This window comes from Aedes albopictus, chromosome 2 (assembly GCF_035046485.1).
Source record: "Aedes albopictus strain Foshan chromosome 2, AalbF5, whole genome shotgun sequence".
Taxonomy (NCBI): Eukaryota; Metazoa; Arthropoda; class Insecta; order Diptera; family Culicidae; genus Aedes; species Aedes albopictus.
In genome coordinates this window covers 448463255-448479307 of record NC_085137.1, presented here as the reverse complement: position 1 = coordinate 448479307, position 16053 = coordinate 448463255, and the positions used below count along the sequence as shown (strand labels likewise).

At 47.4% G+C, this 16053-nt stretch overlaps 1 protein-coding gene across 1 annotated transcript in view; it reads right to left on the bottom strand.

Annotated features, from left to right (window-relative positions):
• LOC109410008 (nascent polypeptide-associated complex subunit alpha, muscle-specific form) overlaps positions 1 to 16053 on the bottom strand; it is a 140070-nt gene that overhangs the window by 2442 nt on the left and 121575 nt on the right. Inside the window, exons 3-5 of the mRNA XM_029870000.2 lie at positions 1523 to 10750; positions 1075 to 1462; positions 373 to 1013 (exon numbers count right to left, since the gene is read on the bottom strand). Coding sequence (XP_029725860.1) covers positions 373 to 1013; positions 1075 to 1462; positions 1523 to 10747 — 10254 coding nt within the window. The 5' untranslated portion in view covers positions 10748 to 10750. The remainder of the gene's footprint in view (positions 1 to 372; positions 1014 to 1074; positions 1463 to 1522; positions 10751 to 16053) is intronic.

Sequence of the window (16053 nt, the reverse complement as noted above, 5' to 3'; positions counted from 1 at the left end):
CCAGCACAAGTCTTAGAGACTTGCATGCACAAGCCTCCGAGACTTTCCTACACAATCCTCGAAAACTTGCCTGCACTAGCTTCGAATGCTTGTTTGGCACAATCCTTCGGAGACCTACTGGCATAAGACTTGCTGAGAATCAGAGACCTGCTGATCCAAGCCTCTCAGAAGTGCTGACACAAGCCTCGAGTAGTTGAATCAATACCAACACAAGCCGCATAAACTTGCTTGCACGCCACGGAAACAAGCTGGCACTTGTGTTTGCCTTGAATACTTGTTGGCACCAGCATCGGCGACTTGCTGTCGGATACTTTCCCTGCAAACACGGCAGGCCTCCCCTCTCTTTTACTACCCAACATCTCCCGCACTCACCTGTCGCATGACGGCTTCCTTCGATTTCAGCTTCAAAATGTTGCATAAATCCGTCATCAGCACCCACTTGTCTCCGACGGCCTCGTCCTTGAGCAGATACAGCGGTGGCAGCGGCCGCTCGGCTTCTTCGTACTCGAACACGAATTCACCATCATCTCCGTCCTCGTCCTCACAGTCACTGTTCATGAATAGCCCCGTTTGTTCACTACCTCCATTGGGGATGACAGTTTCGCTCGGTTCCCTCTTGACTTCCACCGATTGAAGCTGCCCGTTAACATACGTGGATAGCGGATCGTTATTGTTGTTTCCGTTACGCTTAGGTTCGCTCCGGTCGTGGATGTCGTTCAACACCACGGCACAGTCCTTGTATTCCATCTTGACCTCGAAGTTCATGATGTTGGAGTTAGAGTCGCACTTCTTCGGGATGGGCTGCTGAACTTGCGGTGGCGGAAGAGCCGGAGAAGCAAGTGGTGGCGGAGGTGGAAGGTTCAAAGAAGATTGTCTACTGTCCAGCGTATCGGAAGAATTCGTGGAATTGCTAAGTGACGATCGCTCCGTGACAGTAGATGTGTTGTGGAAATTGTCATCTTCGAAGAACCCTGGAATATCGGCCAATATGTCACATCCACTTTCTTCGGGATCTAAAAAGAAGTTGAAGCATTAGCAACTGCTTTGTTTTTTTCTCCACGAAATAATACAAACCATGAGTTTTCCACGGTCCATCTAGCTTCCATCCCGTCTTGTTTGGGTTGGTACTTTGAATGTCGTACAGGTGGTTCTTCAGAAACAGCTCCATCTCGTTGTTCTCTGCGAGTTGAATCGGTGTCTGACCGGCGTAGGTTGCGAGTAACGGATCAGCACCGAATGCTAACAACAGTCGAACAACTTCGATGAAGGAGTTTTCCACAGCCTCGTGAAGAGGACGCATTCCGGAAGGTGCAGGCTCAGAATGACTTGCACCGTACTGCAGCAGGTAATGGCAGATATCCAGATGTCCTTTGGCACATGCTTCATGCAATGGAGTGTATCCTGCATTATCCTTCGTGTCCGGATCCATCTCCAATCGCTCCAAACAGTACACGATGACGTCCTGCAACAAAACAAATCTTTTCAGTACCTCTGAACTCTTCGAAACATCTGCGCTACCTACCGTATAACCTAGTCTTGCCGCTCTGTGCATAACACTCTCGCCAACTCCTTTGTTCAGTACCCAACTCCGTATTTCCTTGCTGATGTGCGACTCGTCCTTTGATTCGAGGTTCTCGAAAACCGACACGACTTTCTTCTTGGGAACAACTGGAGTGCTATTCTCGCCATTGTTCACCACTGGCTTCTTCTTCTTCCGAATGTAGTCGAAACCAGAACTCCCCTTGCGACGGCTTTTGTGCGTCTTCTTCTTCCCAATACCTTTGAACGACACCGGCGTTGCCAAGTCCCGTTCCGAAACAACCGATGGCGTATCGTTTTCCTCGGTTATCCGCTCAGAATCCTTCAGCAGCACACTATCCTGAGTTTCGTCATCCAGGTCTTCGATTTTCACCTTGCTCCCCGATCCGCATTGACCGGACCCTGACGCCACTGCTCGTTCCTCTTCGGCTTTCTTTTGAGCGCGAAACATCTCCTCGGCCACGTTCGAACTCTTTGTCAACATTTCGTTGTACATTTCATCGTACGTCAGGTTCTTCAGTTCCTGAACGCATGCCAACGGTGGTGCCGATTGAGGTCGCTCGTCATCACCACCAAAAACTTCTCGGATGATCTCTCTACACTGCATCACCTTCTGTCCTGTTCGGGTTCTTGATTTGAAAATGGCCGTATCAAAAAGAGACTTCTTCTTTCGGTTGAACAGAGCTTCACTTTCAGCGCCAGGCGTAGGGAGCAGTTCCAGCTCCGGCTTTGGTTTCAGCACTTCTTTGTCATCTTTGTTCTTGGACTTTTTTGCCTTGGCTTGTTTGGCGTGTCGCAGAATCCGTTCGTGCAGTATTTCGATGATCGATGTGAACTTCTTGTTGCCTTCCACTTTCTTCTGCTCTTCTTGTTCTTCCTTAGATTTTTGGTTACTTTTCTGACCTTGCTTCGAGGCTGCTTTGGTTTTGACCTTTTTACTCTTTGAACTATCCTTCTGGTTGATCTTCTTCACAATCTCCGAGAACGTCTCAGACTCATCACTGTGATGGGAATCCAAGTCTGGCAAAGATGCTGATATTCTGTGAACATACTGTTTTCCTCCGATCGTGATCAACTCCGGTGGAACTTTGAGCGACCGCTTGAACTCATATAATTCTTTCTCCCAACCGGGGTAAAAGTTCTCGCTGGTATTGGCTGATGCACAATCCTGTGATGTTTTCTTCTGGCGACCTCGTTTCTTTTGCTCTTGCTTAACGTACTTTTTGTCGATAGCACCTTTGGCAGGTGTACGATTGTCCTGACTAGTACCTCGTTTCGAAGCAGACGAAGGAGCTGATGTTTCCGATGTCTTCTGTTTCCTTGAACGCAAGCGTTCCGATACCGTTTCCACGTCGCTTTCCTCGGAGCTTTCCGAGCCGGATGTGGTTTGCAGCTTTGACGTCTTCCTGGTACGCTTCCTTGTACCTATAGTTTTTGAGTCTGAATCGCTGTCCAAGATTCTCTTCTTGCTGGCTTCCAGTTTTGCATTCACTTTCTTACCCTTCTGTGGTGTTATATTCTCCGACTTTTTCCGCTCTCTTACAAAATTCCCTACGATCTTATCATTGCGTAACACCTTGCTGTTTGATCGACGCTTCTCCAACTCTAGCTTGCTCTTCGAACGAGTCATTGTTTCCTCTTCAACAGCTGACTCCTCACTATCCGACGGCTCTTCTACCGCCCTGGACCTTGAAGAAGTCCTAGTCTTCACAGCCTTTTTAGATTCACCTTCCTTCACTTCTTTCGTATCTTTCTCCGATTCATTGTCACTCGATACATCATCAGCCTCACAATTTTTCTTGCCGCTTACCGATTCCTTTGTCTTAACATCGTTCGACTCGCTGTCAGAACGAGCACCTTGTTGAGCTTCTTTTTTCACCTCTGGTGTTGCAGCATCCTTCTTTCCCGGAGACTTTGATTCGTCTTCATCCGAACTTAATTCGGTTCCATTCTCTTGCTTCACCTGCGTTTGACAACGGTTCATCCTTTTGGCATTACTCCCCGCTTCCGATTCGGACGTGGTCTGATCCAAACGTTTCCGCTTTCTCAAATCTCTTGCTTGGTCTTGCTCTTCTTCCTCTTCATCTTCTTCATCCGTGTTCACATCGGACGATTTAAGCGGCACACTCAACCTATTGCGCAACTTCCTCGCCCGCATCTTCGATCGCTGTACCAATCGCTTCGTGTCGGGCTCGTCTTCCGAGCTGCTACAGCGCCCCAGTTTGGCTTCGTGCTTCTGTTCCTGTTCCAATCGCTGCTTCTCCCGCATATTTCTTGCTATCTTCTCCGATTGTTTCTCTTTCGTCAGATTTTGTATAACTTGCAGTTGCTCCTCCTTCAATTCCCCCGTAGAACTGTACTGTTGTTTGAGCAAATGCAGTGGTTTGTCCTCATCGCTGGTGCTGTCGGGTTCTCCAATTTCCAAAGAGGCATTTTTAAGTACTTCTTGGGGAACTTCCGACAGGGAACTGTTGGCCACTCCGGGCAGATCAACTCTAAACCCCTCGTCGGCCAGTCCCGTTAACTGATCGGAGTCACGTTTGGCGGCGATCCCTCTTTTCCGCCGCCCTCGCTTTTTGCCCGTTTGCAGTTGTTCAACGAATTCGTTGCAGGCGCTCCCCCAGTCAAGGATATCGAGCGCAGAGGTTCCCTCGATCTCGGCCGGAGGTTCAATTGGCTCCTTTGGGATCTCCACCGGTTCGGACTTGATTGGGCTGGGTGGCCGCGGTGATCCGACTGCCTGTGCTGGCGGTGGTGGGGGAGGGGGCTGCGTTGATTGAGAGGCGGCCGAGTTTGGCATGTCAAAGTTTGGGATCGGAGTGTAAGCTTTCATGGCGCCTTTGGAGCGAAAGTGAGACGGCGGAAAGGAACTCATTTCCTGGGGCTTGGAATCCTCCTCTGACATTTCCGAACTGGTTTGCTTGCGGAGTTGATTGATGCGTTCCTTCTGTTCGAGACTTGTCCGTAGCTTGGAGATTACGGATTGATCTGCGCCGCGATGCTGTGGGGACGGGGCTGGAGAGCTTTTGTTGAGAGATTCCTGACTGGAGCTTTGGTGCGGAGGTGTAGATCTATATTCAGGACTTAGCTTGGGAGGATCGCTGATCAAACGCGGTAGATTCTCGTAGGATCTACTGTGGTGATTTTCCATTATGGTTGGCTTGGATTGTGCATGGTTTGGTAGGTTGTAGTAATCAGGCCGTGAAGGACTTTGAAGGACTTCCGGTCGTTTATAGTGTTGAATTGACGATTGAGATGATGATAATGGTGGTTGTGGAGGTAGTTTCTGGCCACCGTATTGTATATGAGACTGCATGACCACTGTTGGCGGTTGCTGATGCTGGTTGTTGTTGGTCGGCTGAACAGCATTCATTGAGGCTGGGGAGGTTTTATCTAACGATGATCCAAAGTACTTTGAATCACCGTGGCCGTGACGAAAGGGCTCCGGCTTCGGATAGAACAGACGATCATCTGGTTGACCGTAGGGGGGTTGTTGCCGGTAGTCTCTCTGATTTGGAGATTCTTCTCGTACCCGTGGAACTTCCGGTCTACTGCTGGGTGGATGGTAGCTTGTGATGACTGAGGTATGAGAACTCTGCTGAGTATTAGGTTGCAGCACCGAGTGGTTTGCCATGGATGATGGCGGTTGGCTTTGAGGACTGTTCAGCACACCTCGGGTTATTGAAGGCATCTCGGAACGTTTTTCGGCATAATAAATTCCGGCAGGTTGTGGACTTGCTGGTTCAAGCTTGACCGGAGCCGGATAGTAGTCCCTTGGAGCAGCAGGACCAGGTTGTGACGGGTATCGATAGCTATTCTCGTACGGCCGATGCAGATTGGGTTCCTCAAGGCGAGGTGCTTTTGGTGGGGATGTCTTTGGAATAGCCTCTGCAGGACGTTTCTTGGCCGGAGCCAGAGTACTTGGTATTCTAGTGGAGAATTTTCCTGCCTGTAGATCAGCAATAACCTCAGCTGAAGGAGAGGCTTGCTTTTTGAGCATGCTTTCGACAAACTTACGATCTTCAATTCGAGGATCATCCATCGAGAGCTTGGGCATTCCCGGAGGGTTCTTACTGCTGCGTGCCACTTCATGCGGTGGGTAATACACACTTCTACTTGAGGCAGAGGTGGGTGGCTTGACACCACCGGGATAGAATGGCTCCGATTTTGGAGGAACATTTGGATACTGATGTGGAGGCATTGGTGCTCCAGGTGGTAACCGTGGTGGGTAGGAAGACCCACCTGGCGGTGGTCCTCTGTATGCTTGTTGATCTTGAAGATCAGGTCTCGGCTGTTGAGGAGGATATCGGTTATCTGGTAGATATCGTGCGTCTCTAATGTTTTCAGCAGGACCACCAACAGCTCGGTAGTTGGCAGACATGTAGGCGTCTGTCTTCTTGTCATAACCCGGAGGAATTGCCGATCCGATTACGGGCATTTGCCGATGATCAGGATGAGGAGGCATCGCTGGAGAAGGCTTAGACGACGGTCCAGCAGCATGCATTTGTGGGTGATGCTGTGGAATTGGTTGAGGTTCTCTGGCCATGTGAGGATGGTACGGTTGTGGTGGTTGAACAGGTTGAGGTGGTTTCCGAGTATCCTGAGGTGGTCGCTCTGGTATACTGGGAATGTGCTTCTTGAAGTTCGGATTGAAGTTCACTTTGGGGAGAGTGTCACGACCTCTACTGCTGTGACCATAGTCGTCGCATCCGGTAGAATCGGCCTTAGTTTTGACTGTTTTTACCGAAAGATCAAGCGGAGATTCTCGTTTGGTGGTGCTTGTAGCTGGTGCTATCGTCGTCGAAGATGGAGCAACCGGCGGTGTGTTGACCGTTGCTATCACTTTGACAGGGATGTTCTTATTGACCGGTGCTTGAATGACAGGATTTTGCCGTTCATCACGAACGGGTGGATGATGCCGATCATGACCGTAGGCTGAAGATCCGGGTTGTTGAGGTGGAATTTGTGGTTGTTGCTGTTGCTGTTGCTGCTGTTGATACCGCCAGGCAGAGGGACCTCGGTTATCTCTGCTGGTGGGGGGTACCGGTGGGGCCTGACCCGGTAGATGCGGATAGGGATGCGAGGAAGCTGATTTGGCAGGTGGAATCGCAGGTTGATATGGATGACCTGCGGCAGGATATAGATCTACAGGTGCATGTTGCCGCGATTCAGGATACGAAGGTCTACTCGATGAACCGCGTTCTTGGCTGTAGGTATTGCTTATCACAGATGGATTCTCCGGCGGTCGCTCGTACGGTGAACTTGGATAGGAGCTTTTTGCCACAGAGCCGTATTGGGACGACGGTCCCGGAGGTTCATTCCCTGCCGAGGGGTACATGGGATGGTGCTGCGGTGGTGCCTTAGAACTTGAAGGGTGCGCTGGAGGGTAACCGGGTTGTTTTGAGTGGTGATGATACAGTGATTCGTTAGACCCATACCGTTGAGCTGGCGAAGGATCCCGACTAGAGGAGGTTTTGTAAGGCTGTGGAGGATCTTGTGACTTGCGTATTTCCACATCGGAGCCTAGACGCTGTTGATAATACTGTCCATAGTTGGGATTCTCCTGTGGTGGATATCGTGGTGCTTGAGCGTGAGTTGCTGATGTTGGAATAGTTCGAGATCGTCCATATTCATCTCGGTATGCTTCCTGAGGCCTGTTATCCACTTGTTTATAGGGAGCTTGCCTGTAGGAGTACTCTGCCGACCCACTGGGGTAGGGTTGTGACCTTTGGGGTTCGGTAATCTTAACCGCAGCTTTAGCTTGCTTTTCTTTCATTTCGTGTGCCTGGCAGACTTCAGCGAACTTCTGCTCCATGTTGTAGTCCAATTCTTTGTGGCCAGGTTTGTAGGTGTCTTTATTGATCTCGATGCTTACTACGCGTTCACCGTTTCCGCATGGATAGTACTGTGTGTACTTGGTCACGGCACCGGATTGTGATGGTTGCCCCGTATAAGGTGCAGGTGAGGAGGATGATGACGGACTGGGTGATTTGTAGGCGTGACTTGGACCTGGTTGAGGTCCGTAGGAGTGAACCGGACTAGGTGAGTTCTTTTGTTGTACGAAGTGGTTCGGACTGATCGAGGGTGGTGCTGATGAAGGCGATGATGTAGAGCTTCCATGAGGACTAGGAATTGCACGGCTTTGATTGGGCCAGTTCGAGGGTGGGTGCATCATGCCGCTGCCAAGTCCGTGTTGAAGTGGTTTGCCAGGGATTGGGGCAGGGCTACGGTTTTGCGCATGCATCGGAGTGGGCGATGGAGTAGCAGACGGAGCTGGACTAACGGACTGCTTGTGATGCTCGAGGGGAGGGTAGTACTTAGAAGCCGTTGGATTTTGAGGAACTGGCTGTGGTCCCCGATAGTACGGATCGTACGGTGATCGGTCCCGTGGAAGTGTGGTATGGTCTTGACTAACGTGAGGTCGAGACTCCTCTTGTTGTCTGGAGGATGGCGGCATCCGTAGGGAAGACTGCGGTGGCATCTCGTACGATTGTTTGAGCTTGAAGTCTCGGTACAGGATTTCCTGGGTCTCGTTGCGGCGTTCCGTGGCAGGTGGCCGTGACCGAGAAGCCTGGTACGGTTGGGGAGGGTATTGTGGGTTTTGAGCTGCCGGTGGATTGCTGGTCGCTGGACGGCTGTCATTAGTCTTTAGTGTAATGATTGTGCCCTCTTGGCGGAGTTGCTTTTCTTTGTGTTCTAATCGAAACTCCAGGTCTTTCGATTTGGGCAACGGTTGATGTGGTTCAGGATAGTACGTCTTGATATTGTTGACGATGATGCCACCTGGGTGCGTTACCGGCACGGAGGTTGGAGTTTGATCTTTACTGCTTTTGCTACTAGGTGGATATGGTGAATATCCAGGGTAAGATTGAGCAGGAGGTTCATTGGGCAGAGGTGTGGGCCCTTTAGGTCCAGTTGGGTAGGGATGGGGATACCGCTCCTTTTCATTTGGTTGGTTGTACGATTTAGGGGAGTATTCCAGAGCAGGGTTCCAGGGTTTCGAGGTTTCCTGGTTACCCGCTGCCTTATGGATTACGTGTGCTTTGGGTTCTTCCAGCTGTACTTGAGCGGGAGGCTCTTGACGGTACAGACTTGGTGGGTACGGTTTTGACGCGGTTGCAGGTTTTTCAATTCTATAGCTGTTGAGATTCGAAGGTCCTTGCGGAGGAAGGCTGGATGACGGTGCTTTCACAACTCCAGGTTGTGACGTTGGGCCTTCAGGAAAGGACGGATGTTTCAACTGTAGATCACTTATGTAATTTCGCTGCTTGCTAATTTCGGCAAACGATGTGGGGTTTATATAATTGGACCGCTCATCAGGCCTGGAAGACGAAGCGAAAGAAGTTGTGGGCATCGATGGATGCTGATTGGGTGCGAAACTTTTGGAGAAGTCGGGATTGGCGATCTGAAGTTCGTGAGATCTTGAAGTTGTCGTTGATACTGGCGCTGAAGCTGCCGGAGCTGTAGATGTGGGAGGGCTGCCTGCCGAACTGGATTGTGGACCAATAATTCGGCTGAAGTCAGGCGTCTTCATCTGCAGTTGACTTAGGCTTTTGGCAGGCTGAGCAGTATTGTTGCGGTCTCTACCAGTTGTGGTGGATGATGGAGTGCTGGACGTCAGACTTGGAGCAGAGAATATCGGTTTACTAAAGTCTGGCAACTCTGCATAATACATCGCTTTGGGGCGTTTCGCTACAGGGGCAGCATTATTTGTGTTTGTAGGTTGTTCAGTCTCCTTGTTGGCATTTGATACATCGAAAGAAGAAGCAGTACTGACTGCCACAGCCGTAGTCGTAGGGGCAGGAGCAGTGGGACTGCTAGATGTAGATGCAGGAACCGTTGAACCCGTGCTAGTTGGAGGCCATTCTCGAAAGTCTAACGACGCACTTTTGCTATAGGTATCACTGACACTTTCTTCTCGAACGCTCTCAACATTGGTGCCACTGTTGACGTTACTACTATCTACGGAATGTGCCATTTGTTCACTAGGCTCTTCTGTCCGATTCGGTTTTGATTCAGAGCTGTCACTATTGTTTGCATTACTTCCACTGTCACAACTGTTGCTGTTGGAGCTGCTCGGAGATGAGCTTGGCCCCACGGATGGAGGCCGAACATTGGAACAAGCCGGCGGTGTAGTCTTGGAACTGTCGAACGAACTGCTACCACCACCTTTGAAACCTTCTTCCTTTGCTTTATCACTTTGCCTCAAAGGTCCTCCACCGAGAGCAGTTCGACCGAGCGACGAAGTCGACGCCAGTGTCTTCTCAATGGTAGGGTTACTACCAACGCCACTCATTATCAACCGACTATTCTCAAGTCGCTTACTACTGTCCTGCATCCCGTTTAAAAGGGAAAACTTTATCACCTTGTGCATAAGACTGCCACCTTCGACTTTCACTTCAATCTCATCGTCGTTACCTTGGGTAACATCGAGTATGCTAAGATCACTAATACCGTTTATCTTTAGACTATTATCACTAGTGACGGCATTCCGGATGCCGAGGTTGCTACCACTACTACTGCTGCTGCCAGCGGTAAAACTGTTACTGTTACTAGTACTACTGCTATTGTTACTACTTGAGGGAACCTCGTTTGAAGAATTAGTTTGCTGCGGAGGTTCCGTTGCGGGCTCCGTTTGATTATCTGATGAAGTTGGTTGAGCATTGACTGAGGCATCTTCTTCGGTTGTCTGTTTCTGTTGAACCAAATCTGCCTCCTTATCACTACTGCTTACACTACCGATGGTTTCCTGAGGTGCCGGATCAGGTTTGTCCTCCCTGGGGATGAGTGGTTCTTCCTCGGGCGGTGTCGGAACCTTCGCAGGTCCCGTTGTCTGACATTCTTCCACCACTGCCGGCAGAGGTTCACAGGGGGCCAGTGGATCTATCATTGGCTCCTGAGTAGGTGATTTCATTACATTATCTAGAGTGTTGACCGTCACCATTTCTGCCGAAGACAGTTCAACAGGAGGGCTTTGGGCAACCGGTGGTTGAGTATCGATGGCCTGCGGCTCGGCATTGTCTAGTCCAGACGTATCTGGTGGTTGAACAGGTTCAGCCTCTTTGCTTGACTGTGACTCCGTAATAGAAGTGGGTTCCATTCCCGTGGAACTTGGTTCTTGCTGGTCGGAGCTGTCGCCAATCGCTAAAGGATCAGTCGCTGGTTGCGACTGATCTTGCGGCGACGCTGCCTCTTGTGCTGATTCCATGATCTGTGAATAGATAAAAGAGAAATAAGAACTGCCGTTAGTAAATACCATCCATCATAACAAAACCATGCGACCACGTGGATCCAGACCAGAACACCCCTCTCGATGCTTGACGGCACTCGGCTGTGACATTACAAGTTCAATCAACCGAGTCAATCGTGGTTGCCTCGAAATGGCGATAAAAATAATTGACGCGAGGCAGCGCGTCGCATCTATCTACTACACAAGTCGCGACTCGCGATTGCCTGCCACTAATACCACTTCATAGGCTACAGAAGCGCTACAAATAGCACAGCGAAGAAACGAAAAACAAAGCCAAGCACATTCTACGTCGCACAGCACAGCCCCAAACAGACCGCGCGCGAGCTAACGAATGATAAACAAACAAGCGCTTCCCCGTTGGCGTCGTCCGTCGGACATCCCGCCCTGGTCGCCGTCACCCCACGTTCTCATTCGCTCGACTTCCCGAGACCCATATTGCAAATGTCTCGCTGCCGTCCGCTACCCACCCACGAATGCAAGCGAGCAGCAGGCTGCGGCGGGCGTCCGTGCTACCGTTCTGCGGAATGCTGCGTTTTTCGTATTCAATCAAGTGTGCATGGGAAATGACTACGCTAAGCGCCCTACTCTGTGGCGTTAGGTAGAATTAGAAAACACCTATAGGAAGTAGGCCCTGCCCGTTCCAAAGTGCGCTCGCCAGTTGTTACCTACTAGATATTTCAAGCGAAGCGTTCAAGATCACGTATAGGTATCGGAAACGCAAGTCAACGCGATAAATTTGAATTTCAAAAATGAGAAATTCAGGAGGACACTGACCGCGACCGAGCATCGGCTGCGTGTTGCACCGCCCCGTTCGTCTCCTATCACACGTCAGCCGTCGCCGTCGAAAAAATAAAGCGAGACAGGGAGAAAAGGCGCAGAAAAATTGCTAAACGAAAATAAACTGCCGTATACACCGTCCGTAAGTTGGGGCGGCTGATGGCGTCGTCGTCGTTGTCGACATTTTGATCATCGACGAGTGCGGAGGAAACGAACGACGAGGATGCATCACTGCGTTCATGAATTTCACGCGAAGAGCTGCTGAGACATCGGAACACTGCAAATGTGCATGGTAGCGGCGGTATGGTTGTTGCAGAAAAATGTTGTCCCTGTTAATCTTTGAAAATCAGAATAAGGATAAAACTGTTTATCAACAATAGTACATATTTATTAGATTGTCATAGTTAACGCACATTACCTATTTATTAGTGATGTCCACACTAGCGTGCACAGGGGGGGGGCAAGGGGGGGCACTTGCCCCCCCTTCTATGAAAAATTCTATGCACCATTTTTGCAATTCTTGCGCAATGTTGAAAATCACTGAGCTATGGTGCACCATTGACACATACAATTTCTTAGTATCTCATGCACAACCATGATGTTCTCAGAATCATCTAGGCTTATCTCACGCACCATCTTCTAACTAATCAGTGATGTCAGCGCCACATTTGAAAAACATGCACCATTTTGGCATTTCGTATTCCAAAACTGTATTCCATGTACGTCAACCATGGTGACTTCGGCACAACAATGAATTCTAAGCACCATTTTTGCAATTCGTGCACCTAGCCATACAAAATAACGAGTATCAGCACACTAACATCATGCACCTTCTTTCAATGCACCATCATGATGTCCACAGAATGATCTAGGTATTATGATGATCGCATGAAATGTCTTTTTATCAATTAAGTATCTAATACCTCATACTGATATGCACCATCATGAAATTTCATGCACCATCACAGCTCTTCAAGCACCATTTCAGCGTTTATCATATCATCTAGACATCTAAATCACCGTAATGCCGTGAGCATCACATATAATACATTTTTTGTATGCTATGCACCATTTTTGCAATTCGTGCATCTGACCATGCAACATGTTGATAAGCTTTGTAAAAAGGTGGCATCTCATGCACCATTATGATGTGATTCACAAGTGAATTTGATGCACCATTTTGACATTTCGCATACAAAATAGCATTCCTTGTACCTGGACTATGTGCCGCATTGAGTTTCCTGCACCATTTTTGCAATTCGTGCACCTACATATGGAATTTGTTGAGTATTCAGTTATAACTAAAACTAATGCACCATACAGACATCATGTAGCTCCTTTGTATTCCATGCACCACCATGATGATCACATAAATATCTAAGCACCATCTCACGCGTCATCTAAGCGTTTAATTCAAATTTGAATTTCATAAGCTCCATTTTGCCATATCGTACACCTAATTGTACTCCATGCACCTGATCCATGTTGACTTCCGCACCACATTAAATTCTACGCACCATTTTAGCAATTCTTGCACCTTGAATCTAACCACGCAATGATGAGAATCAATGAATCATGGTGGCAACAAATGCACCACTGATACATACAATTTCTTAGAATCTCATGCACAACCATGATGTTCTCAGAATCATGCACCATTTTGGCATTTCGTATTCCAAAACTGTAATCCATGTACGTAAATCATGATGACTTCGGCACCACATTGAATTCCAAGCACCATTTATGCAATTCGTGCACCTAGCCATACACAATGTCGAGTGTCGCTGAATAACGGTGACAACTAATACAGCACACTAACATCATGCATCTTCTTCAAAGCGTCCACAGAATGATCTAGGTATTCACGCATTATGCTGTTCTCATGCACTATCTTTTAATCAACTAGGAATCTAATGCATCATACTGATATGCACCATCATTGAATTTCATGCTCCATCAAAGCTTTCCAAGCACCATTTCAGCGTTCATTTTATCTTTGCATCTGATGCACCATTATGTTGTGAACATCACATAAAATATTTTTATTTTGTATTCTATGCACCATTTTTGCAATTCGTGCACCTAACCATGCAACATGTTGTTAATCTTCGAATAACGGTGACAACTAATGCAGCACACTGGTTTACATTTGAATTTGATGCACCATTTTGGCATTTCGCATACAAAATAGTATTCCACGTACCTGTACCATATTGATTTCTGTGCCACATTGAGTTTCCTGCACCTTTGCACGAATTGCAAGTGCACCTCAATATGGAACATGACGAGTATAACAGAATCATGGTGAAGCTAATGCACCATACTGACATCATTCATTTCATGCACCACCATGATGTTCACAGAATCATCTAGGCACCATCTTGGAATCAAACATGTGTCTAATTGCGAAATCATGCACCATCGTTACATTTCTTGCATTACTAAAGCTTTTATTGCATAATCGTGGCGTTCTATTGCACCATTATTATTGTATGAAGTTTCGTAAATCGATATAGCATTTCTTGTACGATATCAACTCCAATGCATCATACTGACATAAAGTACCATCTTTGAATGACATGCTCCATATCAGCATTCAATGCACCATACCAATGAACTCAGTGTTATCAGTAGATCCTATACACCACGGTGACATCATGCACCTTTATTGCCGCACGCAATTTGATTTTTACGCAGCACCAACATTTTTATGTTTACACTATCTCCAAATCTCATGTTTTATCTTAGCATTCTATAAATCAAATTGCAATTACTTGCCACGCATGCACTATCTCGACGCACCCTTGATCATTAAGGTATATAATGTACTATACTCACATCACACACCTTTTCAAAATTCTATGCACGTTGGTGTTCATTGTATCATCAACAATTGAATTTTATATACCATTTTGCGATTCGCGCATCAAAACAGCATTCCGTGGATCATTTTGAGAATCACTTTACCAGCTCGAGAAATATCTGGAGGAATCCGTGAAGGCATTCCAGAAGAAATCCCTGGAGGAATTTCAAGAGGAATCCTTGAAGAACTTTCTGGAGGAATCCCTGAAGGCATTACTAAAGAAGTGCTTGAAAGAATTTTTGAACGAAGCTTTCAAAAACTGGAAGAGGAGTCTAGAGAAATTCCTGTAGTATTTGCAGGAGGAACTACTAAAGGAATTTCTGGAAAAAATATTGAAGGAATACCCTGGAGGCATTCCTAAAGGAATCCTTGACGAATTTCCTGGGGGAATCCCTAGAGGAATTCGTGAAAGAATTCATGAAGGAATTTCTGGAGAAATATTTCGAAAAACTCCTGGACAAATTTCTGGAAGAGTTCCAGCAGTGGCTCATTGACGAACCCCTGGAGGATTTCCTGGAGTAAACTCTGGAGGCTCTCCTGGAAGAAACCCTGGAAAAATTTCTGGAGGAATCTCTGAAGGCATTCCTGAAGGAATCCTTGGAAGAACGCCTGGAGGTTTCCTTGCAAGAATTCCTGGAAGAACTTCTGGAAGAATGTCCGGAGGAATTTCTGCAGGAATCCCTGAGGAAATTTCTGGAGGGACATTTGGAGAAGTTTCTCGAAGAGTTCCTGGAGGAAGCTATGAGAAATTCCTGGAGAAATCCCTGATGTAATCCCTGGAGGAATTCCTGAAGGAATCCGTGAAGGAATTACAGGATGAAACACTGGAGGGGTAACAGAAGGAATCCATGAAGGAATCCATGAAATAACTCATGGAGGAATTCCAGGATGAATTGCTGGAGGAATTCCTGAAAGATTTTTTGGAAAAATTCCTGCATAAATTTGTGGAAGAATTACTCGAGGAATTCAATGACGAATCTTTGCAGAAATTACTGGAGAAATCTCTGGAGGATTTTGTGGAGCGATTTCTGGAGGAATCAGTGGAGGCATTCCTGAAGGAATTTTTGGAAGAATCCGTGGAAAATTCTTGGAGGAATTTCTGGAGGCATTCTTTCAAGAATCATTGGAAGAATTTCTGGAGGATTTTCAGTAAGAATACTTGGAGGAATCTCTGGAGACATTCATAGAGGAAATCCTAGAGAAAGCTTTGGAAAATTCCTGGGAAAATCCCTGCTGTAATCCTAGGAGGAATTCGTGAAGGAATCCGTAAAGGACTTCCAGGATGAATCCCTGGAGAATTACTAGAGAAACTTCTGGAAAGATCCCTAGAGGTTTTTCTGGAGAAATGCCTAAGAAAATGCAGGAATTCCTGGAAGAATTTCTGGAGGATTTCCTGAAGCAATTCGTTGAAAAATTTCTGGAAAAGTATTTGCTGCTTTCTGGAGGAATGATTAAAGGAACTCCTCAAGCAAAATAATTCCAAGAGGGATTTTTGAGGAATATCTGAAGAAATTCATTGATGAATCCCTGGAGGAATTCCTGGCGAAATCCATGGAGGAATACCTGAAGAAATTTTCCGAGGAATTCCTGGTACAGTTCCAGGAGAAGTTTTTTTTCTGGAGAA